This window comes from Magnolia sinica, chromosome 4, assembly GCF_029962835.1.
Source record: "Magnolia sinica isolate HGM2019 chromosome 4, MsV1, whole genome shotgun sequence".
NCBI lineage: Eukaryota > Viridiplantae > Streptophyta > Magnoliopsida > Magnoliales > Magnoliaceae > Magnolia > Magnolia sinica.
In genome coordinates, this window is record NC_080576.1 from 19,988,817 (window position 1) to 20,010,578 (window position 21,762).

At 40.4% G+C, this 21,762-nt stretch overlaps 1 protein-coding gene across 3 annotated transcripts in view; it reads right to left on the reverse strand.

The window, feature by feature from the left end:
• LOC131242696 (uncharacterized) overlaps window positions 1-21,762 on the reverse strand; it is a 42,353-nt gene that overhangs the window by 18,279 nt on the left and 2,312 nt on the right. For all 3 annotated transcript variants that reach the window (XM_058241511.1, XM_058241510.1, XM_058241512.1), the window contains exons 4-8: window positions 21,220-21,309; window positions 19,879-19,952; window positions 10,864-10,948; window positions 10,692-10,781; window positions 307-437 (exon numbers count right to left, since the gene is read on the reverse strand). In XM_058241511.1, the coding sequence (XP_058097494.1) occupies window positions 307-437; window positions 10,692-10,781; window positions 10,864-10,948; window positions 19,879-19,952; window positions 21,220-21,309 (470 nt within the window). The remainder of the gene's footprint in view (window positions 1-306; window positions 438-10,691; window positions 10,782-10,863; window positions 10,949-19,878; window positions 19,953-21,219; window positions 21,310-21,762) is intronic.

Consider the following 21,762-nt stretch of genomic DNA (forward strand, 5'->3'; position numbering starts at 1 on the left):
AAAAGGACATTTGTGCCTCCCTGAATGGAAGAGCAATTCATGTCAGGCACTCTGCAGCACTTGCTAAGGAGGGTGTGTCCCAGGACACCTAGATTTCGGACGAGGAGTAGCTTCACCTCGCCCGCCCATTCATTGGGGAGCTGATCTCATTTTTCAGGTTTTTTTTTTTCTTCCACTGCTTTGGTCTTCTTGTATAGTTCTCTTGCACATTTTGTACTCTTTCAATCTAAATACTTGCAATTATCAATGTGTGTGCGTGCAGTTAAGTTCTTAGCTAACACTACATGAAAGCAAATTTCCTCTTACCATTCTGCAAAGCCTCTTTCACTAGCCAAGAAGCGATAGATGCCAGACTCAGCAGCATAAAACTTATCAGACCTAAGGCCTAAAAGTAGCCGAAGTTGCCCTACGAAAACCTGGAAGACCTTCTGAAGCTCCTGTTCCATATTACCATGCATACTCAAAAATCAGTAGGCATCTCCAGAAATATCACAAGAAGGACAATGACAAGATGCAGAACATTTAAGCATCGCAAGTTCACAACAAATAAGGGGTCCTTTGGCAACATGGATTTGGATTCCGACCTAAGAATTCAAATCCTGGATATCACATTCTTTCAGCCATGTTTGGTAACACCTAGATTTTCAATCCTGTGGAATTTGAAAATTGTGGTTGGCAGCCTGGACTTTGACTTAGGAGATTCTTGGAATAATTTCATGTACATTTGCAGGATAATGAGTGTGATGAGGCAATAGTCTCAACTATTATAACATAACATGTGTGTGCAACGTGTAAGACAATCATTATATTGAGCCCCTTGCAGGATAGTACCGCACCTTCTCTAGAGCAATTTGGGTCTTTTTCCTTGGATTGTTTCAGTGTTGCCGGGTGATGCACCGATCCATAAAAAGCTTTATTCACATCGCGTCATGAGGGTGGGACCAGCCTCAAAGGGAGAATCCTATGGAGATTATTGTTCCTGGCCACACTAGGGTCGATATGGAATGAGAGCAACAAGAGATGCTTTCAAAATATCCGAAGATCTCATGAGATCTTCAGGAAAGATAAATTGGTTGTTATTTCTTAGCCTTTGTCACTTAAATCCTTTGCGTTTGTTCCTGATTCCCTTTTTTATTCCTTTTGGCTCTGTTAGTAATTCTTTGTGATGAGGCCTCTTCCTCAAAAAAATCAAGCGACTTCTCCAAAAAAAAAAAAGTAGAAGAAGAAGAAGAAGATGGCCTTGAGTGAAAAATAAGGCAATTTCAAGTATCAAGTGGCCCACAAAAGTGAGCTCACTAATTTTATAATTAAAACAAAATTCTAAATTTCTTTTTAAATGGTTGTCAATTATTTTCTATAATGTGGCCCACATAATAATTGCATAGGCCTGATTTTTAGAGCATTCCATCATTACGATGGGACTCACTCAATGCAAAGGTTGGATAGAATACACACAACATCGTGGGCCCAACACGGGTATAAACGGTGAATGAGTGATTAGGCAAGGTGAATAACAAGTGAACAACTTTTTCCAAATAAATGAAAATGAAAATTACCCAATGGCGTGAGTGCCTTGGAATGAGAAGGAGAGGGCAGTTACAAGTTACAACAATTGGAGAGGATTGAAAATCCCTGATTTCTCTTTAAATCATATTTTAAAAGAGTAGCTTTTGAGGCCTTTCAATCCAGGTTAGATTTCAAACCTGGGATTACAAGGGGTGCCAAATATGATTTGGATTGAAAATCTTGGATTTCAGCCAGACGACCACTAAGATCAAAAGCAAGAGAATGCTTAATATAGAAAAGAAGGGTGATTAACCCATTTTGGCCAAATCATCTGCAACATCATCTAACTCGCGAAGACAGCTAAAATCAATGTTTGTAGAACCAATATTTGTAACTTAATTAGTAACTAGTGGGATCCATGGCCTTATGCCCATGAGAGGAAGAGGCATTGGTATCAAGTCAGTGTCCAATTGTCCCTACTGAGTGAGTGGACTGGCCTTATTGCAATGCCAAATGAGCATCATTGTGGGGCTCACCTTTTGCACTTATAGGATATCGTACATACATGACACATGGGTGGGGCCCCACCATGCGGACAGAGAACTAATGGAAGGAGTCAATAGACACATTATACATACCAAATTTATGACATACATGAAGAACAATCCCTACATTCCAAACAGCAACTCTTATTGTGTATGGACCCTAGCTTAAAATTGCATCATTCAGCCTTGACCAACCTATTCTTGAATTTGATGGCCGCAAATTAGAGAAGGGGTAGGTAGAGATGCAAAGATAAGCGGAGTTTTAAGAGCTTGAGATGAGAAGAATGAGATGGAAAGAGAGGGTTGTATTTGAAGAGGTTGAAAGAGGGGAGGTAACAATCAGTTCAGTAACAGTAGATAGTGGGAGATGAAGGGAGTGATCACATACATTTGGACGTATGTAAGTTTCCATGCCTTTGACCTTATGTGGGACCACCATGAATTTTTAGTGGAACCCAAACCATTCATCAAGTGAGCCACCTCATTTTCACCTTGAATCCAAAAACAGGGCTGATCCAAATCTTTGGTAGGCCATGCCATAGGGGACAATGCAAAACCACCCCTAGAACATTTAAACTGGCTTGGCCTACATGATTTTCTTTTTATTAGGGGTTGTTTGGCACCATAGATTTTTTATTTTTTATTTTTTTGTTTGGGGGGGGCGCTCAAAGAGGGGATTTGAAATTCAAGGTGAAAGCTTGGATTACATCTAAAATCCTTCCAAGAGTTGCATGTGTAACATTTGTGTCACTAGACTATTAATCTATTGGGCACATGGCCCACTGATGATATCCCAAAACAATTAGATTATCAATTGCGTCACTATAATTACTTTAATACGATGATTTGCACCATCCAAACATTGTCCATGTAAATCAACGGTTAAAAATCATTGGTTAGTCACTCAAGATGTGATCTTGTCCTTGTGGCCCATCCGAGACTTGGAATTTCATCATTTTCGGGCAAAGAACATATTTCAACGGGCTTATTACAACCATTGTGTTACATACGTACGCTAATTAGAGAAATTAAAGTTGATTTAGTAATTAAATTTTTAACCCTGTAAATATACTATGCATAGCTACCTTTGGATTACAAGGGATTTTGAATCCAGGGTGCCAAACACAACAGGAGGATTTCAAATCCAGGGGGTTCCGAATCCACACTCCCAAACAGGCCCTTACGATATTTTTGGGATCTTAGCCTAACATTGAGGGCAAATCGGATGGATGGGTTGAATAACATAGAAACATCATAATGGGCCCTACACAACTCGAATGTGTTGTAACTCACATGTGTGACAACGTATGTGATCATTCCCCATTCAAGTGGGGAATGGTCAGTGCGATTTAATATATCTATATATATATTATAGGTTCATGTGGGGTTCTGATAGAATGAGGGGTCCACCATGTTGTATATGTAAAATCCACTCTGTACATCAGGCGAGAGTCACTGTTTCCACCATACATAAAAATCATCAGCCTTGTAGAAGACTTGAATGGGCCACACGAATTGGAACAATGTAAAATTGCTCCTACAACCTCTGAGTTCACATGGTGTGGCTATCCCCCCCCTCTTTTTTTTATCACACTGATTTCTGTATACTCTCTTCATCTTGGTAAGTCACACCTGATTAATTGGTTTGATGAAAGATACAAATCATGATGACCCCACACGCAAATATATGGTTGGCATCCCATCCCAATTGTTCGTTGTTGTGTGGCTCATACGAATTGTGGATCTGGATTATTTTTTGCCCAATGGCGTAAAATTGAGGGAACCAAATAAACAGACTGGAGTTTTACATTTGCCACATGGTGTGCCCCACAGAGCTTGGGTCTTTTACCTGCCGCATACGAGAGGGGATGTAGATTATTCCGGTTTGAGAGAGAGACTAAGGGCCTGTTTGGTTCAGTGTATTCGGTGGTAATACATGGAATTGAATTAAAATAACCACTGAACTACTCCCATGTCCTGTTTATTTCCTTCATTGGCTATAAGCTTGGCATGCTTTAGAAAATGAGCCCTAATACCATCGACCTAGAAGCGGTAAGAAGAAACCCTCCAAATCCGTTTGGGATTCTGCCTTCATCCATGTCCTGTTTTTTGCAAATACAGCGAACGTGGGTGTTTGATGTTGGCAAGATTTATGGGTCCCACCATGATGTGTGGACTATATCCACACCATCCATTCATTTTTCAAGATCATTTTAAGACATTGGCACGAAAATCAGGTAGATCCAAATCTCAAATGCACCACACCATGAAAAGAAGTGGGATTGAATGCCCGTGATTGAAAACTTCCTGGAAGCCAGGGAAGTTCCAAATCAAGTTGATATTTGTGTTTTACCTTCATCCAGGTCTATCTGACTTTTTGAACAGGTTTCATGGAAAATAGACATCAGGGTGGGCCCTAGGAAGGTTTCAACGGTGGGCGTCACTATACCTAGTGATTTATGTGGTGTGGTCCATGTAAAATATGGATCTATCTTTAGGGCTTGTCCCATTAAATGATGTCGCAAAACTAATGGATGGTGTGCATATAACACATACATCGTAATGGGGTCTGCATAACTTGGTGACGTCAACACACTACAGCGCGGTGGTGGTTTGTGGCAATTCCAAATGGAGACGGTTTGGCTAGTGTCAGGTGGCTAGTGGTCGGTGATCTGTGGAACCCGCCATGATGTATGTGTTTTATCCTCGCCGTCCATCCATTTTGAAATATAATTTTAGGGCTTGAACCCAAAAATGAGGTAGATATAAATCTCAAGCGGACCACATACCATGGGAAAACAGTAGTGATTGAATTCCACCATTAAAAACCTCCTAGGGCCAACTGTAATGGTTAATTGACATCTAACTTGTTGATTAGGTCATAAAGACTTGGATGAAGGGAAAAATATATATCAGCTTGATCCAAAACTTTTGTGGCCCCCAAGAAGTTTTTAATGGTGGGCGTTCAATCAACACTGCGCGGTCCACTTGAGATTTGGATCAAACTCATTTTTGGGCTCATACCATAAAATGATCTTGAAGATTGGGTGGACAACATGGATGAAACACATACATCATGGTGGGGCCCACAGGGCAACGACCACTAGTGGCAAGGTGAGTAGCCAATCCGTTTCCATTCCAAACGCGCTACAGACAGCGGATCCATAGCTTCCGCAATTTAACCCAAACACTTTTGTTGGTAAAACCAGGATCTACATTTTCATGTCTTCTCTTCCAAACATGAAGTGGGATGAGCCTCCAAGCCATGGGATTACACGACAATCCCTGGCACCATGTAATTATTACATTCTGCTAATTCCATCCCACCTAAACCTATCTAATCCCATGCACCAAACACCCCCTAAGCTACCAAGAGAAGTCCGTAACAGCCCACAACACCCTTTTTATGCCGCACATATAACACTTGCATGATGTTTGTTTGAAATGTATACAACCTTGTGGGGCCCACCCCCACCGTGATGTTTTTTTGTGGAATCCACTCCATCCATCAGATGAGACGCATCATATCGAGCGGATAGAGAAAAATCAACTCCATTTCAAACTTTGGTAGGCTCCACACTTAAACCTATGGTCATATTCCTTTTTTACTATTGTTCCCTATGGAGGGCATTTTCACATCAGGCTCTAGTTGGGTGGCCTGTGTGAAGTGGGGGCACACTCAGGGTGGGCGGCCCATGGGAAGTGAGTGGCTCATGTGAGGCAAGACTCATGTGAAGTGGGCCCATGTAAAGTGGGACCCTCGAGGGAGGTTCGGTCGAGGGCCTAACCTAGGTTATGAGATAAAGGGATTGATTCGTCATGCTCTATTAGTTCGAGCTTTTAGAGCAAGTGGTTAGTTGTCCCGTATCAAATTGGTATCAAAGCGTCTCGTGTTTGAGACTCCTCACTGGGGGTGATTAATGCAGGGGCATTTTCACACCGGGCTCAAGTGGGGTGGCATGTGTGAAGTAAGGAGCACACTCGAGGTGGGCGGCACATGTGAGGCGAGACCCATGCGAAGCGGGGCCCACAAGGGGGGTTCGGCTGAGGGCCTGACCTAGGCTACAAGATAAAGGCATCACGCTCGAGTGGGGTGGCCTGTGTGAAGCAAGGGGCACACTCAAGGTGGGCAGCCTATGTGAGGCGAGACCCATGTGAAGTGGGGCCTACAAGGGGGTTCGGCCAAGGGCCTAAACATAGGCTATGAGACAAGGATTGATTCGCCACGCTCTATCAGTTCGAGCTTTTAGAGCAAGTGGTTAGTTGTCTTGCATCAGTGGCCTGCCTAAGTTGTTGAATAATCAGTTCTTTCTTTTCTTTTTTTAAATGATCAGATTTTTGTCCCCATAGCCTAACAACGAGAGGTTCACCCAATGGACGGAGTGGATGTGATAGAACATAGTCGCCCCCACAGATATCAGGTGATCATGGTATGCATGGAAAAGTAACACAGCTGTTTAGTGTTACCGTCGGGGGGGGGGGGGGGGGGGGAGAAGAAAAAACCCAAAAAAAATGGAGCAATAAAGAAGGGGGAAAGGAGAGGGCTGCCATTTAGCAGGCCCATGTCAGAACAGGTTTTCATTTAGTATATTTATAGATGAGATGCATGTGTGTATATTGGTAAGAATCAGAGTTGTATATGGGAGAGTCAACACAAATAAGAACGTAAACGATTTCCTATATATAGCAAAAGCGAAAATTGACAGGAGAAAGTTAGATCCAAACATTTCTCTTGTTTTCAAAAGAGTAGCACAATGCCAAACTAATGGAAATCACTGTCCCAAGACTTGATAGGAAATCATGCTGGAAATGTTTGAACCGAAGTTAGGCACGAGAGAAGAAATGGATGCACTGGAAATACTTGGTAATTTTTTCTTTTCTTTTCCTTTCTTTTTCTGCATAGATAAACAAAGATTTCATAAGAAGGCCCAGAGAGAGCAAATAAAATTATCCATTGAGGTAGTACTTAAGATTCCCCAACACAGACCTCGGCACTCCTTCAGAAATCATCAATCATGCTTATCCATCCTGAAGAAGCTCAGCTTTAAATGTTCCCTTGAACACTCAAGCTCCACAATCCCAATTTATCAGGGACAATTTCATCCTTTTTTGACACTTGGGCTATACTCGACCGTTTGGATTGAAGATTCTGAGGTTTCTTTGCAAGTGAGATATTGTTTATCATTTATTTGGATTCCACAATTATTGGTATTTTCCCCGGCTTAAGCACTTCCCGGCTCCACACACCAAGTGCATGGGATAACTCTCATGTTAATTGTTATTGTTTGTGCTGTTAAGGTTTCCTTTTTCTGTCTTTACGCGAGTGCATTCTTTACTATTCTCATCAGTCTTCTTGTGCAAAGGCAATGATATTTTCAGTGTCACCCAGTGTAAGTCTTCGTTCACTTATTCACAACGAGAGCTGATCTGAGACAATTGTGATTCTCTATTTCTATTCCTATGCTTTTTAAGTTCTCAAAAAAATTCTGATTTTATGCATTGAAAAAAATGCATTTGAGCGAAAACTTAAAAATAAAAGATAAAATAATCAAGTTGATTCAGCTAACTTTTGTTGTTTACGACTTCCGGTTCAAGTCCCAGTTGTGCTCAGGATTTTTAAACCTCGATTGGATGGAGATGAAAACAAACTAATTATGACACAATGTGGCAACTGTCTCTGATCTTATCTGGCTGCAGATAACTGCACACGAACAGTCTAGACGAGAAATCAGCCTGATTTAAGCTTAAGAGTGATTTTACGAAAAGTCTTCTCAGTGATGAATACTAAAAGGCTAGCCTTTTACAAAACCACAAAGGTAATTGCCAGCATGCATTATTACGTCTAACACATATGATCTCGGTTCCTTTTTTCTTTTTTCTTTTTTTCATTTTGGAAGGATAAACTGGATTTTATTAATAGATAAATTACAAGTACAACAAAACACTGGCACTAATCACAACCAAGGCCAGCTATAACTTAATGCAACATGCTGGGACTCAACTTCACACAACTCTAAACCTCACTCTCTGACAGGAACACCCCAATTCCGATCGTCAATCACCAACCATTGTCTTGACGCCCCAGAATTAGCATGGGTATCTGCTACCTCATTCAGTTCTCTTCCCACATGAGCAAATGTTATTGGCCTTCCTGCACACATGTCCACAACTTAGTGCAGAGCATCTGAGAGATTCCACAGACATTTTCCAGAAGACACCCAAGCTAACGCATTTTTGGAATCCCCTTCCACTATTGCTGGGAATATATTCTTCTCAACCAACAATTTGATCACTTACAGAAGTGCAGCTACCTCAGCAAAGTTAAGAGTCGAATATTCCAGCGTGACCACAAAATTAAAAGAAAGTATCCCCAAGATGGTTCCAACAAACAGCCCCAATATCGGCTAAGCCAGGATTACCAAATGAGCAGCCATCAAAATTTGCTTTAACATAACCATCATGCGGTGGCTTCCACTATATCTTGGGCAGTTCAATTGAAAGACTCCGCTGCAAAACTTTGTTCCAAGCACAGAGGAGCACCAAAGGAACTTTCTTTAAGATTATATTTCTTTTTAGCCCTGCTGCTGGATCAACCAGAAAATCTTGCTGCTTAAATCTGTAGCTCAAGACCTTTTTCCAGAGAACACCTGTTTCTTTGGAGCCATATAACCCACGAAGTTGCATCACATGACATCTTGCAAAGCATTCTGCCTGCCACACGCCATGCATTCAACCACCAGCTGCTAATAAGACCTGCTACAGAACCTGGCGTGACCCAAGATACACAGAATTTTTTTAGAATCAAGCTTCAAACATGACCTGCAAAATGACATCTCAGGAGGAGATGGTCCAATGACTCCTCATACAGCACAATACGCACCTATTCGCCATGGCCAAGTGGTCATACTCCACCTTTTGGGATTACCAATTGCTAATAGCTTACCCAAGCAGGCAACCCAAACATTTACCTTAAACTGGGCAGAGTACTCCACAGCCCATAGAACAGAACAGATTGCAACACTGTTCCTCCCATTAATTCCTTCAACAAGGATCCACCTGAGAAATCTCCATTAGATTCCAGCACCCAAATCCTTCTGTCACAGCCATGCCAAGGTAAATAACACTTATAAAACACACTCAGAAGCCTTGCAATCTTAGATATCTCATCATCTTGTAGATTCCTCCAAAACCCTGGGATGCACAAAACATTAAGGCCCTCCTTTTGATAACAATCATGGACCAAGCCGTCTCTGTTCTCTGCTAATGCAAATAAATCCTCAAACCTGTCTTGGACGGTGCTGCCCCACACCACAAATCATTCCAAAAGCTAATAGAGAACCCATCTCCCACAGAAAAATGCAGAAAGATGCCTTCCCTATACTTTACGATATCCCAACCATTTCTATCCAGATTATATTTTGCAGATAACGGCCTTCTAAGCAGCGAGGATTCTCATAAGACAAGCATAGGAGTGCAATATTAGACATTCTAATGAGTCTAATGCGCAGCTCCCCTCTTTGAATAGGCTTGCATACTTAACCACACGACAAGGTGGTCAATGATTAACATCAACTGTTCCGAATGAACTTCCTCTGGATAGCTTCCTACTTGGCAATAATCTTCACCGGGCATCTTAGGATAAATAGGCAAGCTGGACAACACTGCATTGATTAAGGTGATCATGCCATCGATCGATAGCAGAATCATTTTGCAAGAGGCTAGCCTGGTTTGAAACCTCTCAATTGCCCTATTCCAAAGACAAGTTTTCCTTCTATTCAGAACAATCAGAATACCCAAATGATTTAAATTACCATTTGCCACCCTGCAACCAAGATCATTAGCAATTTCAGATGTTCTCTCTTCTTCTAAATTAACACCTGCAATTGTTCTCTTCAAGATGTTCACCATGAGGCCAACACCACTTCAAAGCAGATAAGGATCTCTAAATTTTCTAGTTCCTAAATTGAGCCATCTCCGGAAAACATAGTGTCATCTGCAAACTGCACATGAGTCACTCTTTCCCCAGGGCTGCCTACTGGCATCCCATTAATCAGCGCAAAATCTGAAGCTTTGAGGATTAGTCTTGACAACACCTCCACCACCACAGAGAAGAGGAGAGGAGGGAGAGGATCACCCTGTCTCAGCCCCCTTTCGGCCTTAAAGAAAACCCATTTTGGGAGCTGTTTATCAAGACTGAAAACCATGGAGACATGACACAGGCTTTAATCCACTGCAACCACCTCGAAGCAAAGCCTATACGGTGCAAGAAACAAAACGAGAAAGCCCAGTTGACACTATCATAAGCTTTTTCTATATTATCTTAAACAAAAATCCCTCACCTCCATTTCTGGAATATTCATCATCTCATTAGTTATGAATGGGCCAGCCATCCCCAATCTCCCAGCCATGTAGAAGCTTTGGGCTTCCAAAATGATATGAACTTGTTCAAATTTCACTCTTAAAGTCGATGTAACTTCATGCAGTTGTTGCACCGGAGATTTATGTTATATTATCAGAAATAAGAAGATGTAGCTACAGAGAGCATTTCAGAACTTGGACATGTCACAAAAATTATCAGCATGGAGATATTGCAAATTTTGCCTGAAAGTGATACAACAGATTGGTGTCAATAATTCATACCTGAGGCGACAATGTATGCCTAGGAGGACGTATGCCATGAGCTTCCTTTGAGCATCTTGGCGGGTTCCAAACAATAACACCTCCCCACATCTACAAAATGATGAAAATTTAAGACCATTTCACAAGAACTATATTGTCAAAGGTTGCAAAGATCTTCAACAAAATTACTCACTGGAGATACAAATCCATTGGTTGCCGAAATCTCTCCATCAGAAAGTCGTAGCAGAAGAGGGCACTCTTTTGCAGATGGTATATATCTAATGACAGAAAACAAACATCAGGTTCAATGCATTTGATAACTAGGGATGCTTGTAACTGCTGACTGTATGAAGACCAAGAAATTAAATTTGGAAAATTCTCTGCAGATATAGGAACATAGATCTGGAATCTGAACCCAAAAAAAAAAACTTATCACTTGACATGGGGAAAATACATGAAGATTGAGCACAATGATCACACTAAATTCACAAACAGAGTTCAGCAATGCGCTTCTTTGTTTTGGAAAGATGTTATGAGAGAAAACTACAATGGAAAGAGCAGCCAGCTAATTCAGCAACACACTTAAAACAGCAAAGAAGTGGGCACAGATAATATGAAACTATAGATCCAGCTGAGACCTAGTCTAAAGAGATCTTATATAAGAACTACAGTGCTTCTAGCATAACAGAAATGTTGGAACCTATCCTGGAAGGAATACCACTGCAGCAGGGCAGCACTGATGCATTGATATGAGAATAGCCTGAAGCAAGAAGTGGGCAAGTGGATACTCCATATTTGAAACGACTATACATCATGATTCATAAGTGTTCCCCAAGATTAGTTTGGGAGCTGTAAGTGGTATTATGTTAAGCACACATAGATTGTCAAATTTCATAAGACAAAAGTACTTTAAGGTCAGATCACAAGTATAGAATCACAACTACTCTACATGCCTGAAGATCAGCTCAAGATCGGCTTATGATCAACTCGAGATCGTCACATCTTCTCAAGAAACTGAAGCCCGAATTCAAGACAAGATCAAGTCAAAGTTCAAGACAAGGTATCTCATATATTTGCTACAACATAGGTGGTATAACGCTAGAAAGACCTTAGGTTAGGATCTTCCAAAAATTCATTAACTTGGGTTCTAATAAGTGTTTTTACCCTGGAATTCAGCCAACCTAACTTCCTCAGCCAGCCTAACTTCAAGCCCGAGCAAAATACAAATTCTGTTGAAAATTCGACTAGCCTAAGCTTGAAATTCGGCTAGCCCGAGAAAGTTCGGGTGAAATTCCAGCAATGTAATCTTTTGAAATTTGCAGGAATTTGGCCAGCCGAATTTGACCTCGGACCAGTCGAATTTTGGATAAATCTTATCCCAAGCAATGCGAGAGCCGTTATAACAAATCTGGCGGACTCCGGCCAGTCTTAGGCTAGCCGAAGTTCCAACCTCTTTGCCTATAAATTGAGGCTCTCTCGTTCTAAACAATAATGAAAATTTACTATAATCCTTCTGCAATAGAGAGAGAAGCTCAAGTCATCGGCAAGCTATCTGTTGGTATTTATAATTTAATTTATAGCTTATTCAACTTCCTTTTTCTCAAGACCGTTTAAGTCTTATTCTAAGAGAGTAATTTATACTCTTCTTTGAGATTTAAGAGAATTAATCAAGTAGCATTTGGGTTTTCCATTTATAAAATCAATAGAACCCTAGACATTTTCTGTCTAATTGAACACTGCGTCATCTACGTTCAAGAAAGAAGTTCTTCTGCTACAAACTTTTGCCACATCTTCGAATCTCCATTTGAAGACAAGTACATTTATCGTATTTCATTTTACGGTTTTCTGAGATAGCCTATGAAAATCTCAGTGAGGTTTTTCTGAGATAGCCTGTGAAAATCTAAGTGAGGTTTTTCTGAGATAGCCTGTGAAAATCTCAGTGGGGTTTCTATTTGTGATAGCTCGTGAAAATCACAAGGGACTATATCACTTTGTTAAGGTGAACCTGTGAAAACCTTATTATAATGAAAGCCAAAATTACGAGGGTAGTAATTTTGGAAGTGGAGTAGGTGTGGTTGTTTTAAGCACCGAACCACTATAACTCTTTGTATCATGTGGTGAATGCTTTATTCTTTTTGGTAATTGGATGTTATTTATTATTTCATTCTTGTGATGAATGTTATAATCCTTTTATAATCTCTTGTCAGTTTGTAAGATTGATTTTAAAGACATTCGTGAAATAAGGTTGTCCTGCCTAATATTTTAGGGGAAGGTTGTCCTACGAATTATTTGGAATCATGGTTTAAATACTCAAGCGATTGAAATTTTTGTAATATTTACATATTCCGCATTTATTAGGCAACTCTCCATTTCAGGAGCAAATGGAGGTCCTTGAAAGCTCTCAAAAAATCAATGGTCTCTGCCATCCCAAATGCCTAAGATCGAATATCTTGAGGAAATTTTTTACATGTTTCTCCATGATTCATTATATAAGAGAATTGGCATATCACATCATGAATATTGTATAGGTCCTGTAAATCCAGCTACATTTAGGACTGATTCCTTTTTTCAAAAGGCAACAGTATTTTTATTAAGAGAAGCACCAAGGTGGCACAAAATACAACCTAAAAGGATAAAAAATACAATCTTTCAACCCTTCAATACACGATGCCCATTCAACAATAAAAACCATCGCCCTCATTAAGACCCAATCGACATTATTGCTTGAATTTTGGAAGCACCTCCCATTCCTTTCTTTCCAGATCACCCATGAGACTGCCAACAAGCTAAGCCACCAAATAGCCCTCATTTGCTTTCCAAAATCCACACTATTGCCAAGCCAAAAGAGGCTCCCTACTGAACTTAGGAGAGCCCAAGAGACGAAATATATGAGAAAACCATTCCACAACTAGTGGGCAAATGGATACTGGATGAAAACATGATTTACTGGTTCTGCACTTGCCATACACATCAAGCAAACATTAGGTAGAACCGTCCTGCATTTTTTTAAGATTATCTAGAGTCAAGACCCTTTTCCCTTCCAATTAGCAAGCCAAAGGCCACGATCTTTAAGGGAGCACCCGTTGGAGCATATATGTTGCATTTGCTTGAACTTGCCAACCCCCTTCCCTGCTTATGGAGCTCGCGATAGAAGACCAGACTGAAAAGCAACCAGATTTGTCCTTCCGCCAAGTTATTTGATCATGTTCCTCACTTACTGGGTAACACAAATGGAATTGACCTAGCAGCGCCATGAGTTCCTCCAATTCTTCCTCACTATGGAATGTGCGGCACGGGGGGACCACCAGTGTTCGAGTTGTCGGTATCGCTACAAGTTTCGCTGGCCGGAGATAAAGATATAATATCGTTATCGCCAATAATATCGCCAATAACCGGAAATGCAGGGAAAAAGGGGGAAACATGGAGAAAATGGTGGAATTTTTTAGTGAAACTTCAGGACATGCCTAAATACACAGATTTACATATTCATGAATGAAAATTTTGCAAAAAGAATGCATTAAATTAGAAGGGCTAAGATGTTAGATCAGTGTAATAAGCCCAAATCATTTCAAGGGCTAAGATGTTAGATTAAATCAAAATTTCATATTAGTTACAATTGAGGAAAGAGTTTGCAGATTGCATACTGAGTAAACTTTATGGGGCCTATTGTGATTTATACATACAACATGATGGGTCCATGTAAATAAAGGGTGGATGTTATCTCCCAACTTGTTCCCTTTGGTGTAGCCCATTGAATTAATTGATCATCCTGATTTTTGGGAATTTAGAGTAAAATTAACAGTTTCAAAGGATGGATGGGTTGGATTTTACTTTATGAATGCCTGTGCATGTGCGGCCCCAGCCTCATCCACGACAGTGTAGTCCTGATTGTGGGGCCCACCTTGATGTATTTATTCTATATCCACGCCGTTCAACTGTTTTTGTATTTAATTATAGAGTACTGGATAAAAAAATGAAACATGTAAATTTAGGCCAATCCAGACCATCCATATCGCTAGTCCCACTAGAAGTAGAGCATGGATCGAAAACAGCACGGATAAGATGATCCTAAGTGGCCAATCGGATGGATAAAATGACAATGGTCCCATCTAGAAATTCAATGGAGAAGATTAAATGGTTTAAAAATCTTTCCATTGCTGTGATTTTCAAGCTATGATCCATCCAAAATGGACCCATGATTTGGATAGATGGACAGCATGGATGAAACACATTCATCATGGTGGGACTGGGGCACACATTCATCATGGTGGGACTGGGGCCCACAGATCACTGACCACCAGCTAGAGGTGGGCATTTTTTAACCGATCCGGTGAATCCGACCCGATCAGACCCGATCAGACCCGTTCCGAACAGAACCGACGGCCTGGATCGGGTAAGATCATTTAGATCCGACTAGTTTTCGGATCGAGATCGGATAGTGGTTAATTCGGACCGTTCCGATCCGAAAACCCGATCCGAATAGATCCGGACCGTTCCGATCTGGCCAGATCCGGAGTAAAAAATAATATTTTTACTTTTTCTTATGGTGTGGTCCACTTGAGCTTTGAATATTCATCAATTTTGGGTTCAACAGCTAAAATAATCTGAAAAAACAAATGGACGGCATGGATACACCACATGCATTCATGGTGGGCCCCAACAGAGTTCACTCAGATATGAAAATGGGTTACTTGCACGGCACGTCAACAGGCGGGAGTAAGCCAGTCCGTTTCTGTGCAAGGACGAGACCGGCGCTCCTCGTGCTCCGAGTTGTACGAACGGTTCAAAGGAGATTAAAGGTATATGGGCCTCACAGTGATGTATTTATTATATCTACACCGTTCATATGTTTTTAGAGATCATCTTAGTATATTATTTAAAAAATTATTAATATCCAAAGATCATGTGGACCACACCACAAGTAGCAGCCTCAAATGATTTTCACCATTAAATATTTCGTGTGGTCCACTTGATAGTTATATCTGTCTTATTTTTCATTGTAAGCCTTATAATGAGCTTACCAAATAGATGAACGGTTTAGATATAACACATACCCCATGATAAGACCCACATAACTTGCTAAGTTCATTACAGCAAGTCCCACTCACTGTACATATATAAAAAAGAAGCTGGGTGCTTTCGTGCAGTGCACGTTATTTTATACGTTCGGTAAAAACATAAACACAAAAACGGATAGTTTTTGTATAGCTATGTGGGGCCCACCTTGATGTATATGTTTTATCTAAACCGTTTATCCATTTTGACATATCAATTAAGGCATTGAGAAAAAAAATAACATATATTAAAGGTTGAAGTGGGCCACATTATATGAAAAATTAAATTAAATTCATACGAATCCGAATCGTACCCAACTCGATCAGACTCGGTTTCTCTGACCGAGTTGGACTCTGTTCGGGTCAGACGAATTATGTATCGGATCTGTTCGGGTCAAGTGACCCGGATTTGATTCCGGATCTAATCGAGTCCGGGTCCATCCATGGCCATTTCGGATCTGATCGGGTTGAACCCAATCTGCTCCGATCAGGACCGATGCCCACCTCTACCACCAGCCATTGGCTGGTGGCAGCGGGCATAGCCAATCCGTTTCCTTTGGCTGGGCACGAATTAGATACTGACAAGGTCAGTAGCCCAATCGCTACTGAAGTGACGTCACCAAGCTTTATGGACCCCGCCATGATGCGTGTGTTGTATCCATACCGTCCAACCATTTGTAAAGATGGCTTTATGGCATGATAAAAGGAATGAGATAGATCTAAAGTTCAAGTGGACCCACGCAAAAAACTGTGGGATTAGTCACACCCATCGTTGAAACATTTATAAGGCCCACCATTATGTATTTTTTAGATCTAACCTATTCATAAGTTAACATAGAGATAGATGAAGTGAAAACAAAAATATAAGCTTGATCGGAAACTTCTGTGGCCCCTAAGAAGTTTTGAACGGTGGATCACTGTCCCCACTATTTTCTATGGTGGGGTCCACTTGAACTTTAGATCTATCTCATTATTTTTCTCATGCCATAAAACTATCTCTCCAAATTGATGGACGGTATGAATTCAACACATGCATCATGGCGGGGTCCACAAAGCTTGGTGACATCACTTCAGTAGGGCTATGGATCTTGGCAGTATCCAATCCCCGCCCAATTCAATAGCAGGGCGTTCAATCCTGATCCGCAGGACTCGAATTTTCTTCCTGCACTGCAAGCTCAGGTGGGGCCCACTGTGATGTTTGTTAAAAATCCTCCCTGTCCATCCATTTTGTAAGTTCATTTTAGGACATGATGCCAAAAATGAACCGTATCTAAAGCTCAAGTGAGCCTAAAACGTGATAATTAAACATCCACAGTTGAAATATTCATGGGGCCATAGAAGTTTTGATTCATGCCAATATATTTGTTTTTAGTTCATCCCAATAGTAATGATGTTATTAACGGTATGGATGGCATCTAAACATCACTGTCGAACCCAGGAAGGTTTCAACGGTAGAAATTTCCCAAACCACATTTTCCTTTAGTACGGCTCACTTGAGCTTTGGATACCGTTCATTTTTTACAACGAGTCCTAAAATGAAATCATGAAACGGATGGACGAAGAGGATTTCTCACAAACATCATAGTGGGCCCCACTTGAGCTTGCAGCACAGGAACACAGGGAAAGGCTTCCGCAGGAAATCCACGTCCCTGATCCACGCGCTGCGGAAACGGATTTGGCTACTCCCCTGCCGTGCTCTGTGGGCCCCACCACAAGGTATGTGTTTCATCCATGCCGTCCATTTATTTTTATAGATAATTTTATGATATGAGAAAAAAAAAAAAAAAAAAGAGGTATATCCCAATCTCAATTGGACCACATTACAAGAAATAGTGTTGAATGAACTTTGACCATTAAAAACTTTTTGGGGGCCATAAAGGTTTTGGAACAACCTGATCTTTGTTTTTTCCCTTCATCTGAGTCTTTATGAGCTAATTAACATATTGGATGTCAAATAAACAGTACAGTGGGCCTTAGGAGGATTTAAATGGTGGATATCCAATCACTACTGTTTTCCCGTGGTGTGGTCCACCTGAGTTTTAGATCTACCTCATTTTTTGGATAAAGCTCTAAAATAATATTTAAAAATTAATGGACAGCATGGATACAACAGATGCATCATGGTGGGGCCCACGGAGCACCGACCTGCACCCTCAGAGCCCAAGCAGTGGTGGGGTCTTTTGATTACGTGGTGAGTTTGCACCGTCAAAGTGATGCAACCAAGACATGGTGAGCTTGCACCGTCAAAGCCCGCCTATGGGGTCCACCATGATTTATGTATTTTATCCACTCCGTCCATCCATTTTAACAGATAATTTTAGGTCTTGAGCCTAAAAACGAAATATATCCAAACCTCAAGTGGACCACACCATAGGAAACAGTATGAATTGAACATTTACCGTTGAAAATATCTTGGGGGCCACAAAAGTTTTGGATCAAACTTCTATTTGTTTTTTCCCTTCATCCATGTCTGTGTGATCTTATGAACAAGTTGGATGAGAAATAAACATCACTGTGGGCCCTAGAAAAGTTTTAACGGTGGAAGTCATTATTCAAATTGTTTCCAATGGTGTGGTCCACTTGATCTTTTAATACGCTTAAATTTTGGTCTCAACCCCTAAAATAATATGGAAAAACGGATGGACCACACAGATAGACCAGATACATTCTCGGTGGGCCCAATAGAGTGTACTCAGTGCGATAAGAGCATACTGAGTAACTAAGTACGCAATCCCATTCACGCCCGCCCAATCCCCAATTTGCGATAAAAACCCCCAAAATCCCTCTCCCCTTCCAAATTTTTCAAAATTTCAACCCGAAAATCCCTCTCCCTCATCCCAAATTTTAAAAAAAAAAAAAAAAACCTCTATTTTCGAACAAGATCTCGGCCCGCAAGCAGATTCAAGAAGTTGCAAAGGATTTTTCAATGAAAAAAAAAAAAAGAAAATTTTTTTGGGGTTAATCTTACCGGAAATGCCGATCTGCACTCAATAGCAGCTGAATTCGCGTCTTCCTCCAAATTCGGGCAAAAAAATGGGTATTTCTTATGTTTTTTGTGATTTTCTCAACGACGACCACCCCTTTTATCGATAAAAGTGGGTTGTTGGCTACAGTTTCCACTCGTGGTTGGTGGGAACAGCGAAATATTGGCATAATTTTGAAAATACCAATGATATCGGCGAGATTTCGGTGAAACCTGGAAATGATACGAAATAATGGGGTTTCGGTGTCGCTAGTGCAGCGATACTGATATTATCGACGACATTTCGATAATATCGCCAACAATTTGTACACTGGGGACCAGACAACAGTCTCATTACAAATCGAGAAACAGCGCACTACTGGAACGTCACAAGCCGTGGACAAGTGAGCAATTCTCAAGTACAAAGATTGCAAGGATGCTTCGTCAACCCAAACGTCCTTCCAAAAATGAATTTTCTCCCCATTCACGAGGGCAAAGCCAATGCCTTCAACAAATTTCGGCTTCACAGAAACAATCCCTTTCCAAATCTTCGAGGCTCTATATATGGAGGATTCCCTAATACACCACCCTCCCACGGAGCATCCATACTTGTCAGCAATGGTGTTCCTCCATATTGCACATTCCTCCATCCCAAACCTCAACAACACATTGTTCATTGACCCCAAATCCCTAATCCCTGCTCCTCCCTCATCATAGAGTTTACCCCACCTAGTGGAAATTGTTCCTCCCTTCCGAACCTTGCCATGGAAAATCACGCCTTGACCTATCCAATTTCACCAACAATGACATGGGGCATTGGAATAAAGACATATTACTACAATGGACTTTGAAGATTCTTCTTCATCATCTAAGCCTCATCCCAACTAATTGGGGTCAACTACATGAATGCTATTCTACCATTCCACTGTATCATGGATCATACCCTTAATTAAACCATAGGTCCTCAAGTTTTTTCTTACTACCTCCACCCACATCCTTTTGGGCCTTTTCATATCCTCGGTTAAACAATTAAAGCTTGTTCTATTTAGTAATCATGTTTAATTTCACTGTAGGAACCCATGCAACAAAATCAATTGAAACCTCTTTAAGATAACTATCTCAGCAACAACAATCATAATCCTCCATAACGACAAGTAAAATATAATGCAGGGTAATGGGTAACAGAACGTACACCACAAATTGCAGAACTTTTGATCGCCCCGCAGCAGCTACTGAAGTATCCAAATGCCATTCATTTGAATTCACCTATTAAATGCACGATTCATCAAACACGAAATTATTCAAAGTAATTCAACATAGAATAAGAATGTAAATTTTGCATTTCTGAAAATAGTGCAATTCCTATACCATGACACCAATAGAGAAGTAGCACACTTTACTGGTCAAAACACATACCTACCGTAATACAAAATATATAAAAGACATGCTAGAAATGAAATGATTTTATTTTTTTTACTGCACAATTGCAAATCATGGAAATTAGTAAAGGTATCTTCCTAATAGATGTCTTTACATATAAAAACTCCCATTTTATCCAAAATATTGCATTTCTAAAACCCATTGACAAGAGGAAAAGGGGAAAACTAACATCAGTGTGAAACGCCCAAAAAGGGAAAGAGAGGGAGGGAGGGAGGGAGAGGAAGATAGCAGGTAAAGCTAACTACAGTTAAGAGAAAAAAGATAGAGGTGCTACATCAGCTTTAAAAATGGAACATATCCCTATATAAGAACAGAACACAAGCATAATCTTGAGATGTGTTGTAACTGTAGCACTCACAAGTTACAGCTCTACTCACACCCGAAGAACGCATGTCGAAATGGAATGCCAATAATAAAAATTTAAATCAAAATCATAATGGGAATCAACACTCCATGAACCTGGGTCTAAGAAACATACTGTAACAGTGACGAATATCAGGGCACTGCTCTGCATCAGTTACACGCTTTTTGCATGAATTTATGTAATTTATTCCATATTTGCATAAATCTTCGCTTGTTTATGCTAATATATAATGGAGCAATAAGCTGAGAAAATAATTTACAACCAAATATAGAAAGAAAAGGAGCATGTAGAGGAGATCGTAAGATAATGACAGATTAGACTAACATCAAAAGCACAAAGACACCCACATAGGCTGCACTGCACAAACATACACAAAGGATTAAGAAACCCAGAAGGTTACCAAGCACTCCAAATTTTCATTCTGCAGATCAGCGGATCCATTTCTCATTTTTTATTTGATAAGCTTCTAAAATACAGAAAAAGAAAAAGTAGACCTGTTTTTCATTTGGAAATGGTGTGGTTGCATTGCACCATTTTAATTAAATGAAATTTGTTGTGGAAAAGACTAGCAAAAATGAAAGACTCCCAGTGTAACTAATAAACTGAGATGCAATGAAAAACTAAAGTATATCAGGGAGGTTTAAAGCATAGAGTTCCAGGACAAATCATGAAATTTGTATGCAATCACAACATAAGTTCCAAGGCAATTGAAAAGGTGAAGAAGCATACAAAGAAAGGAAGATCTTTGGTACTAAAGACATAGCTGCCCAACTTCGCGTCCCAATAAGAAAACGATGACTTTGGCGTATGGTATAAAACCTGCCTATGAGTAAGAAAAACATAAGTAAAGCACCATTAATTGCAAATATGATTAGCTCAAGGGCTTGTTTGGATAGAATGAAAACTGGGGAATGCAACCAGTTTGCATCAGCAAGACATTTGCACCTGTTTGTGAAGCAGCACATGCCGCAACAAAGTGTTTGCATTTGCTTTCCCTTCCTCAACAAGGGAGTACAACCTGTTTTTAAAAAGTCTATTGGGGGGGAAGAGTTTTCCTCTGATGACATTTGAAAGAAGGTTTCCCTTTGTGTAATTGCAATCCAAACAGTTTCAAATGCAAAGAAAAAGTATTTCTAGCAGGTACTTTAGCAAAACAAATAGGTGCAAAGGTTTTCTTCTCCTAGTGCTGGTGTCAGTTTAACTCTTGCTTATGTCATATTTTAGCTTTCCCTTGCATTCCCCTGGTTTAACTTCAATCCAAACAGGATCCAA